The following is a 21,353-nucleotide window of genomic DNA, read 5'->3' as shown; positions in this document are numbered from 1 at the left end:
AACGACCGCCATGGTGCACCGTATTATAAATACAGTGCAAACATGGTGTTGTTAAATACCCTTAGGTGAGAGCAAAAAAAGTTGTGCATCAGCTCTGATGCACCACTTTTTTATAAATATGGTCCGCTGTCATTCAAGTGTATACATTGAAAAAAAAAAAAAAATACAGACATACATAAATAAATACATGTTTTACCTCCTTCAGGAGCAAGAATGCTTTCCCACAGATTTGCACATTTTGGGGAATTCAACGGATATTGTAAGCAAAAGAGCTTGGATATCATATCACAAAAGTTAGTGGCATATTTAAGAGGCCTACCGCCTCCTTGTGCCACATTTGCGTCATTATTTTCACGCAAATGTGGCGTAAATAATCAATAATAACTGATTATGAATTATTTAGTTTTATGGAATTAATTAATTGTTAATTAATTATGTAAATTGTGCAATTATATTTTCAAATTGCGATATATGTTTAATTTGAGAATATAGTGTGGGAATTTAATGAAATGTGCAGCTGTAGTGTGGGAATTTAATGAAATAATTATTGAATAACATTTTTTCTTATATTAATTATTTTTAAAAAGTATAATTATTTTAAATATTTAATTGTTTTCTTAATGTATATGTTTAATTTCATGTTAATAGTCTTTAAATTATATGAAATTAATAATTGTATAAAAATAAGGTACGAGTTTGAAGTGAAGTTATTTCTCTCCTGTTGTGAAGACTGGCGTGGGAATAGTACATTTTGCCCCTCCTGAGTCCAACACTTTCTTTACTGTTGCACAGAAATTAGTGGAAATAGTAAATGTTACCCTTCCCGAGTCCAACGCTGCTGCTACTGTTGCACTGACTGGAGTGGGAATAGTGAATTTTACCCCTCTAAGTGCAATGCTTTTCTTACAGGTGCACTGACTGGAGTGGGAATAGTGAATTTAACCCCTCTGAGTCCAACGCTTCCCCTACTGTTACACAGACTGGAGGGGGAATTGTAAATTTTACCCCTCCAAAGTCCAACACTTTCCCTACTGCTGCACCGACTGGAGTGGGAATAGTAAATTTGCCCCCTCCTGAGTCTAATGCTTTCCCTTCTGTTGCACCGACTGGAGTGGGAATAGTCAGTTTATTGGTTACAGTTTTTAATTTATTGTGTGTGTATCTAGTGACTGCACATCATAAATTATTAATAGGTAGACACGTTTTGACACAGCAGTGTCTTTCTCATTGCCATAGTTCATAAGTGGGCTGTGATCACCAATTTTTATAAGTCCCCTCCCATTGGTTAATTAGATATTACGATTAATAACAGGTTCACATTCTTCCACCAGCAATTATGATGTCACTGGGCTCTGTGAATCGTTTAGTAAATGTTAAAGCCTTATTTGGCACAAATCCCACAATGCACTATTCCGCTCTTGTACATACTGGTGTCATTGCCATGTTAAACACAAGCAGTCCCACTTTAGACAATAAATTGTGTTTACCTCGCTCTGAGGCAATTGCCACATCAGGAATTGTGCACAGAAACAGGCGCTCATTAAGTAATTATGCTCTCCATTCTAGTAATGATGACTCAGTGTCAATTACTGTGCTTCTCCTTCTCCCCGTGCAATGGTTCCAGCAGTATTACACCCTGCACCAAAGTCACTTAAAACCTACAGAACGCTTTTCAGAGTGGTTGCATCTATAGGTGCTTGTGACTGCACATCATAAATTCATACCCAATCTCCTCAAGAAACAAAGAAGCACTTTGTGGATTCACACAAATCTAATGTATTAATAGGCAGATGCTTTTCGACATGCCAGTGTCTTTCTCATTGCCATTATACACATGTGGGGTGTGATCACCAATTTTTATATGTCCGTTCCCCATCCCATTGGTTAATTATGTGTTACAATTACCAACAGGTTCACATTCTTCCTCCAGCAATTATGATCTCAGTATGTATACTTGTCATACTATTAAATTAAAAAATTGTAAATTATAATAACTATTAATATTATTTTAAGAATAGTTTTACATTATGTATGTGTTAATAAACACACATATGTGTGTGTGTATGTTTAAGCACATATTTAAATATATTTTCATATATTAATATTACACGGTAATGTATTTTATGTTTACTATTTATAACTATATATCCTATAAAACAATATTTGTGTGTATATTTTTCGATATCAGTTGTAAACAAAAAAAATTCAACATTTTTGTATTTACAATTATAAGCATAGGAAAACGATGTTTTTGTGCTCGATGTTTCTGTCACAATATTTTTGTATCACACTATTTAGGGTTTCAATGTTTTGTCAGTGAACACAAAATAGCGAAAAACGAGGAAAAAAGGAAAAAAAACTGTGATAAAGACTGAACGCAGGGCTGAAAAAAACCCAAAGCAGAACCACGAACGGGCAGGAGAGTCTGGCGGTGGATAAAGAAGCTTGAGGTGGAATCAAGGCTCTGCAGCAATCAAGGCTCTGCAGCAATCAAGGCTCTGCAGCCTTGATAGTCAGCACCACCGACTTTCAATAGCACTGACTGTGGGCTTCTGAGTGCAAACTTGGGCCCTGGCACATATTTGTCTACAAATTAACTGCTCAAGAGCGACAGAAAAGGGTGTAATATGTGCACGAGTTAAAAAGAATGATGAATATTTTGAGCACCTCACGGACAGCACTGAGATCTCTTGCAGTAAGTAGTGCCGATGTTCCGACTGCTTAGCTCAGCTTCTTGTCAATCCAATCTGTGTTCAGCCATCTGGTTATGGCATCCTGCAAGAGCAAGGAGCATGCGCTCCAAGGTTCGCATCGAGGTACAGCATACTGACTTTCCACGAGTTATGTGTGTGCGGTATTAACTTCAATCAACTAGAATTACTTACTGAAATTATTATAATGGTTAAGAGCGACAAATTAGCTACTATATATCACCTCAACTACATTAAATTCAAGGGAATAGCATTCCCTTTGATTTGACTCAATCAATTTCCCTTAATAGCACATTCTAATAATTATACTGCATGTCAAATTTGCAAACACTCTCTTATAAGAGCATGACAAACTGATAATTGATGAGATATTTTGCAGACATTTATGCATTATTACCTACATCTCAAGATCACATGAGACAAGATATTCATGATGAACTATTTAATTGTATGTAATGCAACATCGTCTAGTGGGCTCTTCTCTTAGGCTCATTTTTTTATTTTAAATTCAGAGGTAATGGCCAAAGGCTGTAACATTAATTTATGGTATTATGCCGAGATTTAAGATTCAGGCAGAATAAATGAAGAATAACTTGTACCAACTATCTTATTACATGTTTATAGCATTTTTACCATGCAGTTATCACCAGCTTTTTGCTGATGGCAATATCAATCATTTCTGTACAACTGATGGCAATCTTACAGTGGCACAGATCCAGTAAAACGATGTCACTCATAACCTCATTTCCACTATGTTTAACTCATGCAAGTGGGATGCTTTTCACAAATCAGATTACCACACAATGTTCCCTGTACACACAGCAATAATAAATGTGCCTTAGTGTACTCCAACTACCACAAAAGCAATCCGCATGATGCAAATATGCATACACAAGCATTTAGGGCCTGATGTAAAAAGGCATTTTGAGTTTGCAAAACCTGCAATTCACAAAATCACAGGGACTGCACCTGCAAAATATATTTTACTGTTTAGAAACATCTAAAAATCGGAGGAAAAACCTCACAACTTCCAAAAAGGGTTTTACAGCTCTGTCAGAATCACATTTGTACAGATTTTTACAAAACAATGTGCTTTCTCTCTATATCAAAGTGGAAAAATACTGAAACTTGTGCTTCTTGTGAGTGACTCTCCATGCTGTTCTACCTAAATGCTGGGCCAACAGCTGAGAAAATAGAAAGCATGGGAGTTAAAAAGCAGTATGAGATTTCCTGAAATACAGGCATTAGTTAACATATATTTGTATATACTTGTTAGACCTGATAGCCTTCGTGTGGTTTCCCTCAACTTTTTCCCTGCCTCCTTCCATTTTTCTGATCTTTTTTTTGCTGGTTTTAGGAATCTGCTGACCAGTGCTAAAGTGCCTAGTAAAGTGCACTATATGTGCCCAGTGCCTGTAAATTAAATGCGTGAGTGGGGCCTGCAGCACTGATTGTGCCACTCACATATGTTTTACATGCCCTGGTAGTGAAAAACACCCAAAGTTGTTTTTCACTTTGTGAAGCCTCCTCTCTCACAGGCTAACATTGGGAATTCCATTACACACTTTTAATTGGTAATTTCTCATCTGAAAGGATTGGCATTGTCATGTTCGGTGTGGTTGGAATGGTAGTGAGAAATCCTGCTTACTGGTGAAATTGAATTTAACTTTACTATTTTAAAAATGCCACTTTTAGAAAGTAGGTATTTTTCTGCACTTATTGCTCCTTGTGCCTTACTGTCTCCAATCCACATCAGGTCTGTGATGGTTGATAGCTCCCCTTGTGCATTCCATCCAGAGAACCATAAATACAGGACACTCAGCTGCATCTGCATTCATCTGCATACTGATGGGACTTACTGAGTAGAATGGGTGGAGGGGCTCTCCCTTGCACTTCAAAGGCTAGTGGCCTGACCCCACATAAAGGAATGATAACCCCCAACAGATCTCCTGGCAGACAGGGCTGGGTTGAAAGGGGACCTGGGTCACTTCAAAACCACTATTTGAAGTTTCCCCCACTTAAACAGCACATTTGAGTATAGGTACTGGGTCTGTGACCTCCCTCAAATCAGGCACCTCTGGACCTACAACTGGACTCTATGATAAAGTCTGCTGTGCTGCCCAAAGGACTCATCTGGACTGCTTTTCTGGAAGGACTGCTCTCCTGCTTGCTGCCCAGCTGCCTGCCGCTTACTGACTCTGCTGGAAGGACTTTTTCTTTCTCTACAAGTGATCTCCAAGGGCCTGGACTGAGCTTGCCTCCTGTTAAGAAGTCTCAGGGCCATCAAAGACTTCACCAGAGAGAGAAATTCCGCTGCGCTGGAAAATCGATGCAGTGTCTGCAAAAAGTGATGCAGCGCCTGTCTCGCTGCTGAAAAATTGCCACAGTGACTACTGAATCGATGCTGCACCTGTTGCATCATTGCAGCATGTTTTGGATTTTCTGCGCATCATCTCTGAGCATCAAAATATCCCCGCACCACAATAAAGAGCTAAGGTTGTGCACCTTGGAATCAGCACATCACCGTGAGAAAAGAATCGATGCATCACTTCTGCTGCAACAGAAAAATCAATGCATCGCTTTACGTTCTGACCCCTCACCTCCTCTGCAGCCCTTTGTGCTGCTATTTTTGACGCACCCCAGGTATTTTGTGCTGTAAAGATCCACTCATTTATTCCTATGGACTAAGACTTACTTAACCTCTTAAAAGTGAGATCTTGACTTGTGCATATTGGATTCTCATTGTTTTGGTCTTATTTATTCTGATAAATATTATCTATTTTTCTTAACTGGTGTGAGGAACCTTTTGTGGTGTTTTCACTATGTTACTGTATGAGTTACTGCACAAATACTCAACACGTTGCCTTCTAAGTTACGGCTGCCTGCACTGTGCTAAGCTACTTGCAGGTGAGCACAGGATAATTTAGGTTGTGTTGTGACTTACCCTGACTAGCATTGTGGTCCCTACTTGGAAAGGGTGCATATCTCTGACCAACTAGATACACACTTTCCAACACTGGTTATCTACGGTGAGGATAGGAATGCTATTACTTGCATGTGGGTGTAGTATTTGGCTGCTTAATTTTCTGTAACGTGATAGGCATCAAAGTATGAGTGCATGCTCATCAGTTAAATATTCTGTGGAAATAAACCGTTTCATGACGCCGTTTATTCTCAAAATACACAAAAAATAGATAAATACCGGTAGGATGGCCAAAAAATAAATATGGATAAACACAGACGGGAATGCTACAAAAGTAAATACCACAACATCGGAAGCCCCAATCACAAATAAGAAAGAACATGAAAGGGACGTCAGTCTCCTAGCTGTGATTTGGAGAGGAAGGTATCACCGATTTGTGACAGCAACTAAGTTCGCAGAACACTAAAAAAAATCCAGCACTACAAAACAGAAGGGGGCATATTTATACTCCGTTTGCGCCGAATTTGCGTCGTTTTTTTCGAAGCAAATTCGACGCAAAACTAACTCCAAATTTATACTTTGGCGTTAGACGCGTCTAGCGCCAAAGTTCCTGGAATTAGCGTCATTTTTTTGCGTGAACACCTTCCTTGCGTTAATGATATGCAAGGTAGGCGTTCCCGTTTTAAAAAAGGACTCCGATGCTATTGCGTCTGATTTATACTCCCGGGCAAAAATGACGCCCGGGAGTGGGCAGGTCTAAAAAACCCGCATTTGCGCCGGATTTTAGCGCCTGGGTCAGGGCAGGCGTTAAGGGACCTGTGGGCTCAGAATGAGCCCAGAGGTGCCCTCCCCTGCCCCCAGGGACACCCCCTGCCACCCTTGCCCACCCCAGGAGGACACCCAAGGATGGAGGGACCCACCCCAGGGACATTAAGGTAAGTCCAGGTAAGTATTTTTTTTTTTTTTAAATTGTGGCATGGGGGGGCCTGATTTGTGCCCCCCTACATGCCACTATGCCCAATGACCATGCCCAGGGGACAGAAGTCTCCTGGGCATGGTCATTGGGCAAGGGGGCATGACTCCTGTCTTTGCTAAGACAGGAGTCATTTCAATGGGGGATGGGCGTCGTAAAAAAATGGCGCAAATCGGGATAAGACGATTTTTTTGCCTCAGCTTGACTTGCCCCATTTTTAGACGCCCAAACGCCATTTTTCCCTACGCCGGCGCTGCCTGGTGTACGTGGTTTTTTTTCACGCACACCAGGCAGCGCCGCTCGGCTAACGCCATTCAATAAATACGGCGCCCGCATGGCGCTTCAGAATGGCGTTAGCCGGCGCTAATTTTTTTGGCGCAGTTTTGCGTCAAAAAGTATAAATATGGGCCAAGGTATCTAATTTTTAGAGGGGAAGCCGTCCCGGTGTGAAATCTTCCTCTTTGGGAATCATGACGGCCGTGTTTAGGATATGCAGGCAGTGGCTCTGAGGGTCTCTCCCTACTCTCCTCGTTGTCCGCCCAAATACAAAACTTATTTTTTGAAGAGGAAGGAACAATGATCACTTAGATGGACATGGGCTGCTTTAAAAAATCATGTTTGAAAATACAGATGCTGGGACGAATGTCTGCTGTTCTTTGCATGTTTTCATGACTGCATTTTCAGCCAATCACGGGGGAGGGGGTCACAAACTGCAACGTGCCTTTTTAATACACATTGGGCAGGTCACTTTGTGATCCCTTAAAAATGTATATATTTTTTTAATGTGATCTATTAGTCCATAAGAAGCAAGTAGTGCATCCCTGCTTAGCAAATGGACTTTGTATTTCTGTCCCTCATTTTCATGGAGATATAATTATTTTTTTACTCCTAACTGATCCCAAAAGTGCTCCGTGCTGCCTTCGGAGAAAAGCAAAACCCATATTCCCCAGGGATAGATTTGTCATCCAGAGATGACACAATTCCTGGCGCAGCCCTCTGACACCAGAGTATTATTTGACAAAGTGACATATTTCCTTTTTACTACACGAGCATTCTTGTGCAAATAAATAAAATCTTGCTGCTTGAAATGATCTACGGCGGTAGTCAAATTCTATCACACCACTAGGAGATGTCTTCAAGCAGCTTTACTGCCTCTGCACAGGCTTTTTAAAACTGCTCCCACTGATAATAAAATCCTGAGCCTCTAAAATATGTTATAGCCCCATCATTGTAAAGTGACGCTTCCTTGCAAATAACAAAACTATCCTTCAAGGGTTGTGTACTTGATACAATTGGAGCAGGCTACACTCACTTATTTTGAATATGCTTTTTCGTTTTGGTATACTACCTTCATTTCATTATGCTACCTAATTAAAGCATGGTTCAGAAATTATTTTAACATTTATTTCCTATTGGAGGAATATCAAATAGAGGCACATTCAATTGATTTTGTTTCCTTTTCACGATGCAGCAATTCTGCTGAACAAACATTGTTTATTCCATGTTTTGCCAAACCAAAAAAGTCTTGAAAACTATTCTCTCTTTCTTAGATATAATGAAGCATCATTTTAGTTTTTTTTATTATTTTAGATTTCGAAATGGAAACCTGAGAGCCATTTGTGAGCCCAATGAGAATATAAATAAATTATATGGCATTTGAATATATGACAGGTCAGATGAAGGGTCAATCAGGATATTGCAAAGCCAATAATTGCCAGCACATTCGCGCGGTGTTGTTCATAAATTATTAAAGACCAATTATTGGATTGCACTATAATACTGTAGCACTGTTAGCATATTGCTGATAACAGATTCATATTGAAACCAATAAACATGACAGAACGACCATCACTGAGCAGACAAAGTCACTCAAACACGTAATTTGGCAGCAGAGAGAAATGAAAGCCTTGGGATGGCTTATTTCATGCATGTTCTAAAAGTGGGATATAGTACCGAATTGCACCACAAATATTGTTAAACATCCATAGCACCAATTCATTTAATAATAGAAATGTACACACAATTGGATGATGTTTTTGTAAACAATAATTAGGACACAACTTTTATGTCAACTATATTTTTATTCAATAGAGTGGCATACAAGCAATGGTGGATATCTTACTTCACGTTCAGCATTAATCACGCCTTAATTATGCTTTGACTCTCTAGCATCGACTATGGGCATTCATTCCACACCCTCTCATAGCAGGGATAATGTCGTATTTTACAATGCTACAACTACCCTTAAGAGTATCCTGACAAAGTGTACAAGTTCATACTGAAACAAATAACCTCTGATAGCGTTAGTATAGAACCAGGTTTTGTAACATTTCCAGAATGCCAGATGTTTTTCTATAACTCTCAAAACATGGAGTAGCGAGTTCCTGGTTTTGAGGTTTAGATGAGAGAAGGATGTTCCTCTAAAGCAGTGTTTTTCAACCACTGTTCCGCGGCACACTAGTGTGCCGCGAGATGTTGCCTGGTGTGCCGTGGGAAAAATTCGAAAGATTTTTTTTTAAATGTCAAATTTTCGCCCACATGTGATTGTGCACTGACACCGACTTGAGACTCGACGTCTGAGTGTGTACTGATATCCCGGTACACTATAATGGTACAAAGGTTGCCCGCTCACTGACGGCCCGTGGCAGAATGGCAGCTGAGAAAACTCTGACACGTTCGCATGGTAGCACCAGTGCACGGGCACTTTTTCACTTACGCGTTGTGCATGGATGATGGCACAGGACATCTGATTGTGCGCTGACACCTCCTGCGTAAAGGCAGCTCAGTGCATGATGGAACAACAGTGGTTTCTTGTGTGGTTCGTCTATTGAGAGTGGTCCCAGAGTGAACAAGCAGAATGCACAGGTGCACTTATGGACAGACACGTTTACGGGCCCTGGGGCGGCTGAATGGGCGTGATCACAGAGATGTATTTCTTCTCTGACACTTGTATTTATTTGTGAAGGGTTTTGTAAGGCGCTGCGGGTTACCTGTTGTACTTCGGGGCGCTAATTGCTGCACATGGCACACACCCATCTCATTTACTATTGGCACGGCTTGCACTGCACAGAGGGATGTAATTTTACTGCTTGGCGGAGGCTGAGTGTGCCGGATGCTGACAGTTACAGCAGAGCGTGCAAGCGCCGTGACTGCACGGGGTTGGTCAGTGTGGACAAACACTGGGTCCTAAGTGCGTGCACAGATGACAGTGGACTTACAGTTGGCACGTACTATCCGGTACAGGGACAATCGCAGCTGACTGTGCACAGACCCTCTACACATGGGCACTGTGACTGGCGATCGTGCACTCAGACCTTCTCCATGTCACTATCGGAATGTGCACTTTTAGAGCTGATGACGCACTGGCCTGACAGCGTCACTTTTACTGAACATGTAGTTGTGTGCTTGTTGGTATAATTAAGCATCACTTCTGCATAGGACTGTGCCCTGGTTTACTTAATGCCCTGTACAGTTTTTACGTCCGCTTTCGCGGAGCAGCAAATATCAGGGCAAGCGTATTTTCATTTTACGGATTTGACTAAACCTCAGTTTACTCTAGATTTGTTCCTCGTGAAGAAACCATCAGATTGGCCTCTAGGGGTGTTCCCTTGTAGGAGTAGTAAGATTGTGCTCCTGATAGCCATCGTGAGGCCTGAAAACCTCAAGTAATTTATAATATATAATACCATTGTAGCTTCCTTATGACGAAAGGCGAGTCGGTCACCGTCTGATATAGTTTCTTTTTAGGTTTATATCTGTCAAAGGCAGCGAGTTTGAGCTCCACTAAGGGAGCCGCTGTTGTGTGTCTTACGGAACATTGTGACACCTCAGCTTTTCTGCTCCAGTCAATAAAAAACTTCTTAAATTGTAAACACAAACGCATATTTTTAGTATATATAGTTACATCACTTAATATAAGGCACGGTTCTTTCTCTACGCGCTTCCACGTTCTGGCCGGTCATTTAACCAGGGAAGTGTGAGCTATAGTTATTTGTCCACAATCACACGTTGCGTTCGTTAACGCGGAGAAGCTGGGATCGTAAAGCAGGGCAGCTGGTTCCAGAGCCTACAGTGTAGACTGGATCACATTACTGTACAGAAAAAAAGATTATTTGCAGTGCATGTTAGCTCAGATTGTCGTTTTTCAACCCAAACCACGGACGGCCTCTGCCAGTGAAGGAACGTTGTCCGGCCTCATGAAAAAAACAGATTTCATATAATAGCAAGAAGAAAAAAAAAACAGGCCCGGCGCTGTGGAGTTGGCCCGCGGCCTGGAGAGTTGGGGATTTCTTTGCACAGATGTTCAGCTCTTGCCTGGACTGTGGGGTGACGTGCCTCCACCGGGGCTGCAGGGGGCAGTGTAGGTTTTCATGGGTTTGTCTCTCTCCCACTGCGTGTGAACCAGATGTTGAAGGGTCCGTTAGCTGCAGGGACCGGGCCAGAGGGTCTTTGCTTCTAGGCGCCTCCCTCGGTCGAACAAAGGGATGTCCTATTCCAGCTGCGGGGCCAGCGCTGGCCTGGGCTGTTCATCTGAAGGGGGGCCCCACTCCCACGGGACTGGACCCCTCAAGGCTCTGAGGAGACAGACAGTTGTTGTCCTCAACCCCGACAAGCGGGCGGCGCCTAAAGGCAGGCCTCGAAGCACTAAACCAAGGGGAGGCGTCTGTTTAAGTAACTTGTTATTTGCAGTTTCATCTCATTTTCAGAACTGACGCCTTTGAAATTCTAGTCATGGTGGGAAAGCTACGGAGAAGGGAAGCGCGTTGGCTCGAAATTCTTTAGGACTAAATGAATACCACTTTTCCGGATAACTTTAGAACGGGTCTAGAGGGGAGCTGCTCAAACATGTAATCTTCCCCTTTTTTGATTTCCTTTAGCGGCTCAGGGTTAATTTAATTCTCTATTTTGGTTTTCGTAATGCATCGCGTGTGCTCATGGCAGCCTCTTTCCTGCATTCAGATGTCCTGAGGAAAATAAAGTTTGGCGACGCTTTGGCCTGGGGCATCTGATGTCCATGGGATGACAATGACGTCATCTGTCTCGCGCTCCTTGGTAGACATCCCGTGCTTGTCCCTTCTAAAAAACACCCTCTGAACAGTTCTGTTTGGAAAAGTGTCTCGCGACGCATCTAGAACGTTCCAGATGTTGGGTTCCTCAGCACTTATGCAGGTTTTTTTTAACCGATGGAGCTGCAGCCATGGTCGGTGCAACTCTGGCATCAACACGTGGAAAGTGGCAATCTTGAAATGTTCACACTCACCAAGCAATGGCAAGGTGTTCACCCTGCTGCACTGTGTGAGATAATAGTTAAACATTTAAAAACTCTCGAGGAGAAGTTGTCATTTTATTTCTCTTCAGTCTCCACTGAATGCCTTGACTGGGTTAGGGACCCTTAAAGCTTAGCATCAGTTGGTGGAAAGGACATGACTTTACAGGAGCAGGAGGAACTAACTGAACTGAGACAAAATCGTGGTTTCAAGCTAAGATTTGCTGATCTACCTTTGGACAGTTTTTGGTTGGATACTGCCAAGGAGTTCCCCCTTCTGGCAAACAAAGCTATTTTGACATTGCTCCCATTTTCCACTACATATCTGTGTGAGATGAGCTTTTCAAGCATGATTGCTATAAAAACTAAATACAGAGAGAGACTGAGAGCTGTTGACGAAGAGCTACGTGTGTGTCTTTCTTCGATTCCAGCCAGAATATCAGCTTTGTGTTCAGCCAAACAGGCCCAGGTTGCGCACTGAATAAAGTATTTTATAATTTTTCATATTTCTGTTTACTTACTATTTCATAATAAAGTAATTATAAAATACTTTCTTTGTGTTTATTTGATTCCTATTCAAGAGAATTACTTTATATATAGTCAATATAGGCACAGACTTAAATTTTTTAACATTTTCTAATGGTGGTGTGCCTCGTGATTTTTTTCATGAAACAAGTGTGCCTTTGCCCAAAAAAGGTTGAAAAACACTGCTCTAAAGCTGGCTTGGGTTATTTTCGGGAAAGATGGCAAATTACCGGGGATGGATCAATGATTGCGAGTGGACATTCATTTGTGGAACCGAGAATGCAGAAGTAGAGAGTTATTCTTACAAGGTGAAAAGATGCAGTGGTGATAACATGAATGTAATATTTAATAGCGTCAATAACCATGTGGTTCCCTGTACTACGTTTTGGTCTCTCTCTTCATAATTCATACGTCTCATTATGAAAGTTCTGACACAAAGATGGTTCTCTGTGGTGGGATTGGTTTTTAGAAAACCATTAGGGCTGATTGAATCAAGCTTACCGTTTGGGGTAAGATAGGAAACAGTTTGTGAGGAAAAGCAAAAAAAGTCTTATTTTTTGGAATGCAGAGTAGGGATTTGCAGAACAAGAACGTAAAACCGACCTACAAAGAGAGATGCTAATGTAGACAGCAAAAGGAAGTGGAAGTTAAGTCGTAGTAGGGTGAGTCTAACTAGTAGAAAGATCATTCTGACAGCGTTCTGGGCTCATCAAAGGAGACCCTTCTGAAAACAGGAGTTGATGCTACTTAGGGCTGTGATCATCTTAACCTGTTTTCATTGTGCTAGAGGAGAACTGAGGAAGGACCATTTTTTCCTCGGTCTATTGTGGTACTAGGTCGGGCTGGCCTTTCTTCCCACTGGGCGTATCTCTGGTAGGCCAGAGCTCTAGGAGACTGCTCCTGGTCTCTCCGTCTCCCCCACTCCCTCCAACTCCTAGACGGCAACTGCAGCAGGCAGGGGAGGAGCTCTAAGGGACAGATCGGGAGAGAGACAAGAGACATGGTAGAAGCAGAGAGAGAGGGAGGAGGGGGAGATAGAGAGAAAGCGATCGAAAAGGGAGGAGAGAAGGGGAGAGATGGCTGGATGGGTGGATGGATGAATGAATGGATGGTTCGAAAGAGTAGGAGGGGAGGTAGAGAGAAAGTGATCAGAGAGAGGGAGGAGAGGATGGATAGATAGATAGAAAGAGAGAGATTGCACAAGGAGCTGAAGGGAGTGGGCTGGTTTGACCATTTTTGCCTGCACTGCTTTGTATGGGACATTGAAAGGTCTTATTTGTTGGATAGCAGATTAAGGAATGTACGAGAACAATTGCAAAGTAGCACTTTATGCAGAATAGTCTTTGCAAAAGAGAGATATAATTTATCTTATCTACGTTGAAGCTATCTTTGAAGGCTATAGTTAGGTAACTTTTTAATGCAGTCATTGTTAATTTGAACCACAATATTTGTTTTGTGGCTATTCACACCACACCCTCCATCACAGTGTTAATAACATTGACGCCTTGTCATGGCAGGTCCCCTCAGCAATCATAAGTAACATGCAACACTCATGTATATTACCTTTAGAACCTTCAAGCCTCATCAGAGATCTTTCATTATCTTCCGATTTGCTGGTCAGTTGTCCAGTGACCAATAATCATCAAATAACCCTATAACGGCATGGTATTTGTTAGACCTGACAGCCTTAGGGTGGTCACCCCTAACTTTTTGCCTGCCTCCCTCCACTTTTGAGATACTGTTTTTGCTGGTTTTTAGACTATGCGCACTTTACCACTGCTAACCAGTGCTAACGTGCATATACTTGCTCCCTTTAAACATGGTAACATTGGATCACACCCAATTGGCCTATTTAATTTACTTATAAGTCCCTAGTAGAGTGCACTATATGTGCCCAGGGCCTGTAGATTAAAAGCTAGTAGTGGTCTTGCATCACTGATTGTGCCACCCACTTCAGTAGCCCCTTAACCTTGTCTCAGGCCAGCCATTGCAGGGCTTTTGTGTGCAGTGTCACTGCCAATTTGACTTGCCATTTAAAAGTACTTGCCAAGCCTAAAACCCCCTTTTTTCTACATATAAATCACCCCTAAGGTGTGCCCTATGTAACCCCTAGGCAGGGTGATGCGTAGGTAAAAGGCAAGACATGTACCTATGTAGTTTACATGTCCTGGTAGTATAAAACTCCTAACTTCTCTTTTACACGACTGTGAGGCCTGCTCCCTTCATAGGCTAACATTGGAGCTGCCCTCATACATTGTTTGAGTAGTAGCTACTGATCTGAAAGGAGTAGGAAGGTCATATTTAGTATGGCCAAAATGGTAATACAACATCCTCCTGACAGGTGAAGTTGTATTTAATATTACTATTTTAGAAATGCGACTTTTAGAAAGTGAGCATTTCTCTGCACTTAAATCTTTCTGTGCCTTACAATCCACGTCTGGCTGGGTTTAGTTGACACCTCCTTGTGCATCCACTCAGACACACCCCAAACACAGGATACTCAGCCTCACGTGCGTACATCTGCATTTTGAATGGGTCTTCCTGGGCTGGGAGGGTGGAGGGCCTGCTCTCACACAAAGGACTGCCACACCCCCTACTGGGGCACTGGCAATCAGGATTGAACTGAAAGGGGACCTGGTGCCCTTCTAAGCCACTCTTTGAAGTCTCCCCCACTTCAAAGGCACATTTGGGTATAAAAACAGGGCCTCTGCCCTACCACCTCAGACACTTCCTGGAGAAGAAACCTGAACCAGAACCTGCACCCTGACAAGAAGAACTGCCTGGCTGCCCAAAAGACTCACCTGACTGCTTTTTGAAGAGGACTGCTGCCTTGCTGTTGCCCTGCAGTCTTGCTGCTCTCTTTCTGTGCTGCAGAAGTGCTCTCCAAGGGCTTAGATAAAGCTTGCCTCCTGTTCCCTGAAGTCTCATGATCAAAAAGACTTCTCTCCTGCAGCTGAAATCCCTGTGCGGTGAAAATTCATCACACCGCCTGCCAAGAACGACGCACAGCCTGCTCGCAGTGAAAACTTCACCGCACACCGAGACTGGAATGACGCAGCCCTGACTTCGTGACAGAAGATTGACGCAGCGCCAGCGGCGCGACCGGAACTTCAATGCATGGCCCTACTGGATCAACACAAACCGACTCAGAATGGCGACGCCTGACTTTCTGAGAGAAATTGATGCAGAGCCTGCCGTGCAGAAGAAAATTCCATGCTTCGCCTAACGGAATCGACGCAGCCCCTGTGACTTCGCTCCACAAGCCCAGGATTCCACACATCGTCCCTGGGCCTCTGAAAACTCTGCAACCCGAAGAGGATTCAAGTCCGCGTGCCGAAAATCGACGCAGCGTCTTCTCCGCATGGAAAATAACGACACAGGTCCGTGTGTGAAGGGGGCGAAACCGACTCACATGCACTATTTTCCATGCACCTCCTCCTCTGCGGTCCCTTGCAAGGATTTTTCAACGCAACCAGGTACCTTGCCCTGCAAGAGACACTTGTTGTTTCTAGGAGAACTTAAGACACTTTTTATTGCTTTTACAGTAATATTTCAACTATAAGACATTTGATTTCACTTTCAGTGATATACCCCTATATTTGCTTATTTCATCTTTAATTGTTTTGACCTGCAATTATCTAGATAAATATTATGTATTTTTCTAAACACTGTGGGATGTATTTGTGTGGTGTTATATTGTGGTATCGTATGATTTATTGCGCAAATACTTTACACATTGCCTTTTAAGTTAAGCCTGACTGCTCAGTGACAAGCTACCAGAGGGTGGACACAGGATAATTTGGATTGTGTGTGACTTTCCCTGACTAGAGTGAGGGTCCTTGCTTGGACAGGGTTAACCTGACTGCCAACCAATGACCCCATTTCTAACAGTATTCAACTGGCATACATCTACATTGTATGCCAGACTAATAGATGCCAGAAAGTATTTGTAGAGCATCTGCATCGACCTAAAATCTAAAATCAATTTGCCACAACAAAGCACAAAGTAACACTAGGCAGACTCCATGTGTAATGGAGGATGAAGCCAGATATAGCACTGATGAGACAGCTTACTCATCAGCACATGCTCGGATGTCTCATCTGGTGTAGAGTGCTCTCAACTAAATTTCTTAACCTGTTAAAAAAAATTCTATGTGAATGTTGTAGGCTGTGCTACAAAGGTCCAATACCACGACTACATACATGGCAACGTACATCATGTGAAGGTCAAGATACAGAGTACTTTATGTACCCTGATCTATCATTCTCTAAACGTTTTGGTATGTTTTTGCCTGAAACATATTGAGCAATTGAGCAAAATCCTGGTGGCAACGTCATGATGCAGGAGTGTTGCATGCTTTCTATTTGCAGTAACTTTGGTAAATCTGTAGATTTCAACAAGGGATATTCTACATAACTAGTCTATTACACACCATTAATGCAGACATTGCAAAACTGCAATATCTGAATCTAAGAAAGTCAGAGGTACTTAATTTCCTTAGTAACCCAGTAAATTTGTTGGGCACAAAAGTAATTAAGACGAATTTGCAGAGATGTGTGAAAATGCTAATTTCAAGTGGCTGTTCATTGAACAAAGTTTCAAATACAATATTTGGATAAGCAGTAAGTACTGATTTGTATTTAGGTAAAGCTCATCAAAGATAAAGAGAGGAAAATATAACCTTAGGACTGCCTTATTACAAGCTTTAAATGGTCAACAGATACAATATTAATGTCGTTTTACCTCTGAATCCGTTCACTTTTACCTACCAATTGCCAGCCTAGTAGCAGGCAATGGTTTGGCATTGTCAAAAAAACAACAGAGCAGCAAACACTCTGCAAGCTATGTGTGTGTATTGGAAGATTGGCTTTTCACTACAGAGATTGGTGTGCTTCCGTCATCTTTGTATTTTCTGAGCACAGAACGTGCTTTAGTGTGCACGTATATTTTCCAGGGGAGGTGTGTGCAACAAGCATAAGGTATTGATTCATAAAAGCATTTCTGAGTATGAGAAATACTATTACAGGAGTATTCTAATATGTACTCTTATTTGCCTTTGTAAATTGGTCCTGAAATTTCCAACTCGCTATCAGTAAAAGTAAAACACAGTCCATCCAATTGGTTATAAGTGAATATGAATTGTATGTGAATTGTTGAATATTTTGCATGATATAGAAGCATGATGAGTCTACAGCATTGATACTTCTGCTCATGGAGAGGTTGGCATCCAGGAAGATCCTGGGGTTCTTGCTGGTCCGTTGGAGTAGGTGGGAGGCCAAGATTGGAGGGCCGCCAAGAGGTGCTCCAGGAGAAGTGGCTGTTGCTGAAGACAAGGACTTTGGTTTTGTCTGTGTTAAGCTGGAGGCAATTGTTTTTTGTCCAGGCTGCGATGTTGCTCATGCAGTTGATGAAGTTTGCTTTGGCAGTGCTGTAAGAGAGAGGATGAGCTGTGTGTCCTCGATGTAGGATACTATGCTGCTGCCATGACCTCTAACGATATCTGTGAGCGGCATCATGCAGACATTGAAGAATGTTTGGCTGAGCGATGATCTTTGAAGGACTCCGTAGATGAGTTTATTGGGTTCTGTAGCGGGTGTATGGGCGAAGTTTAACTCATTGAGTTCTGTCCCTGAAGAAAGAGATTATCCACTTGAGGGCAGGTATGCAGATCCCCGCAGATCAAGGCAGATCATTATGCTTTCTGTTGAGTGAGTTGTAAAAGACTGCATGGAACTCTGCAGAGAGGTTGAGGAGGATGAGTGCAGCCATTTCTCCTCGGTCAAGGATGCTTCTGATGTAATTGGTGGCCCAAATGAGGGCTGTTTCTGTGCTATGGTTGGTGCAAAGCCAGTTTAAGAGCTGTCCGGAAGTGTATGGAATACTAGGAGGTTTGTGAGTTGAGTATGGAAGGGTTTCTCAATTACTTTAGTGGGAAAGGGCGGGAGCGAAATGAGTCTGTAGCTACTGAAGGTGCTGGGGGTCCACTATTGGTTTCTTCGATAGGGCATTGACTTCTGCATTTTTTCATCAAGGCAGGAAGATAGTGGTTGTTATGGAGGTGTTGAAGACTGCAGTGAGCGTCGGGGAGATGATTGTTCTTGTTCTTCTAAGGTTGTATATGAAATGGGGGCATTAGTCTAAGGGGGTTCATGAGTGTATGGTATCATTAGGGCGGTGGTGTCTTCTTTAAAGAGGTGCTTCCAGTTGCTTAGCTGCTGTTTGGCGATGAGGAAGGTGTCCTGCTGGGCACTTGCCTTAGTATGCTGTGGGTCGAATGTGTTGTACATCTTAGCAATCTTCTGTTCAAAGAAGTTTGAGAGGTTGTTATGGAGTGCTTGAGAGGGGATGATGTTGTTGGCAGCTGCAGGGTTGGAGAACTCCTTGGCAATAGTGAAGAAGTCCTTGGCATTGTTGGGGCTAGCTTTGAGTCTGTGAGATAGGGCCTTTCCTTTGCAACTCATAGTTTTTGGTAGAGGTTGTGGATGGCTTTGCATGTGGATCTTGCGGTGGTGTTTTTGTTGAGTCTCCATTTTCTCTCAAGTTATTTGTATTGGTACTTGTACTTCCACATATACCAGCTGGGTACTTTGTTTTTGTTGTTTTTAGAGGTCTTGTTTCTGGTGGAAACAATGTGGTTGGGGCAGCTGGTGAGCCATTTATTTAAGAGCTTTGTGTTGACATCAAGGTATCCCAGATGGGTATTCTTGTAGGGTCTTGATACAGTTTTCTTCTGTTATTTTGCCCCAGTTTCTTGATGGTGTGTTGGATCTTTCTGGTGAGGTGCCTTAGCAGGTGGATATCTTGAAATGAATGATGTGACCAGGGTTGTGTGGGTGGTGGTGATCCTGTTGTTGGTAGAGAAAATAGGATCAAGGGTGTGGCCTGCTGTGGGGGTTGTCCTTGGATAAGCTGGATGAGTTCAAGATTGCTGAAGGTGTCAAGGAGGGTTGTGGACTTGGGGTCTGTGCTGTCTTCCAGGTGGAAATTGAAGGCCCCGAGAAGGATGTAGTTAGTTGACCTGATGGAGAGGGGAGCGATGAAGTCTGGATGTGGTTTCAGATTTCCTCTTGGGGGGGGTCCAAGGGATGGCAGGCGAGGGTTCCCTTCAGGGTGGCATTGTAGTCCATTTGTATTCTGAAGTGGAGGTGTTCCATGAGGTTGGTGTCTGAGTCCGTGGAGGTGGAAGTGGGGCAGCCAATCATGTTTTTGTAGATGATCGTGAGTCCTCCACCTGGTCTGTGGGTTTCGTCTTGTGTATGATTTTATAGCTCGGTGGTATGGCTGTGGGAGTATCTGGGTTGGAGGCTGGGTTGAGCCATGTTTTGGTCAGGAAGAAAAGGTTCTGTGCTGCTGTTGAGAAGGTCCCAGATTTTGGTGCAGTGTTTCACGAGGGATCTAACATTGAGAAGCATAATAGACAATTGATGTGGGGTGGTGGTGGCATGCATTGGTTGTTTGGAGGTAGTGGTGTCGGCGTCTGAGGTGCCACAGGTGTAATCGCAATGGTTGCAGGAGAAAGGTCGTACTGTGGTGCTGGGGATGCATGGCAGCACTGTGTTTGCCAGTGTGTTGGTTGGTGAGATGGTGGCTGCGGCTGTGTTTGTGGTGCTGCATTGGATGGTTGTGGGACCAGTGTTCCTGGCACTGGGCACGGTCCAGGAACAATAGGCGCAGACAGACCTGCCTTTGGCACAAATTCCATGCATCACTGGCACATCTCCTGCGCAGTCACACTGCAGGCTTGATTAAGTAGGGCCAGGGGTGGGCAGGCTTTCTGTTAGTGGGAAGAATGGTGAGCGAGAAAATCTAGGCGGGAAAACTTCCGCAGCAGTGTTGTCACTTGTTCAGATGGCAGCAACTGGATCAGACTGGAACAAGCAGAAACTGAAGGCCACAGGCAAGTAGCAGGCTAATTCTCACATGCCTATTATTGCGGCCATGCTGCAGCCTGCATTAGGTAGGTCCTGCGGTGGATGGGACTTCTATTGGTGGGAAGAACAGTGAATGGGAAAACAAGGGAGAGAAAACCCAGGCAGCAACTGCGTCACTTCATCAAGCGGTGGCAAATGGATCAGACTGGATCATGCAGGAATTGGAGGCCACAGGCAAGTGGCAGGCTAGGTGCATAGGTGGCTACATCACTAACAATCACCAACAATATGCATCATCGAATGTTCCTTCATTGCATGATGCATTGTGCGTTTTGAGATGGATTGTGACATAATTTACCTGATGGATCTAAATTCTGTGGTGTGTGTGGCAGATTACCAACCAGATCTTTGGACAGCAAGTCCTAGCCTAGCAGTCCTGAAACTGGCTGCTAAGCAGTTCTCTGGTCTGCTACACATGGGCTTTATATTTGCAAGTAGCTTATCAAGGGGTGAGTAAAAAACAAATTTCTGCATGAAGGGCACAACTTTGTCTTGTTTGCCAAATTACACGCTTTGTTGGCAGTGGACGATCAGCCGGGTTTAAGCCATTTAAAGTCTTTAAAACATCCTTTCACTGTCTCGTGTTCCAATTGTTTACAATGATATTTCACTTGCAAACTCTGGGGAAAAAAAGACTGATGAGTTTAGGAGATGGTAAATTCATCCCTTACTTTGGCACTAAATGCAGTAAAAAGAACAGCACGCATGGTGTGCAAAGGGGGGCAGTTGTGTGTGACAGCGAGTGTGAGCGTGTGTGACTGCGTGTCTGTGTGTGCAAGTGTGTGCCTGTGTTTATTTATGTGTCAGAAGTAATAAAGATCAGGAAGAAGAAAAGTTATATGCTGAATAAAACCTTCTTACCAACACACGAATCCCCGGAAAGTGAGTAAGTCCCGTTGTCATGGAAACCGTTTCTGCACTCACAGTGGTACCACCCTGGGAGGTTAAGGCATCGCGAATGGTTGTGACACTCAATGATTCCTTCTGCGCACTCATCGATATCTGCCTCGGAGAAAAACACAA

At 43.0% G+C, this 21,353-nt stretch overlaps 1 protein-coding gene across 2 annotated transcripts in view; it reads right to left on the bottom strand.

Annotated features, from left to right (window-relative positions):
- Positions 1-21,353, bottom strand: part of NELL1 (neural EGFL like 1) — a 3,335,977-nt gene that overhangs the window by 272,370 nt on the left and 3,042,254 nt on the right. For both annotated transcript variants that reach the window (XM_069221936.1, XM_069221935.1), the window contains one exon: positions 21,192-21,332. In XM_069221936.1, coding sequence (XP_069078037.1) covers positions 21,192-21,332 — 141 coding nt within the window. The remainder of the gene's footprint in view (positions 1-21,191; positions 21,333-21,353) is intronic.

The sequence above is a fragment of the Pleurodeles waltl genome, chromosome 3_1, assembly GCF_031143425.1.
Source record: "Pleurodeles waltl isolate 20211129_DDA chromosome 3_1, aPleWal1.hap1.20221129, whole genome shotgun sequence".
NCBI lineage: Eukaryota > Metazoa > Chordata > Amphibia > Caudata > Salamandridae > Pleurodeles > Pleurodeles waltl.
Note: the sequence above shows the minus strand (reverse complement) of the source record. Positions and strands in the feature narration are given on the sequence as shown.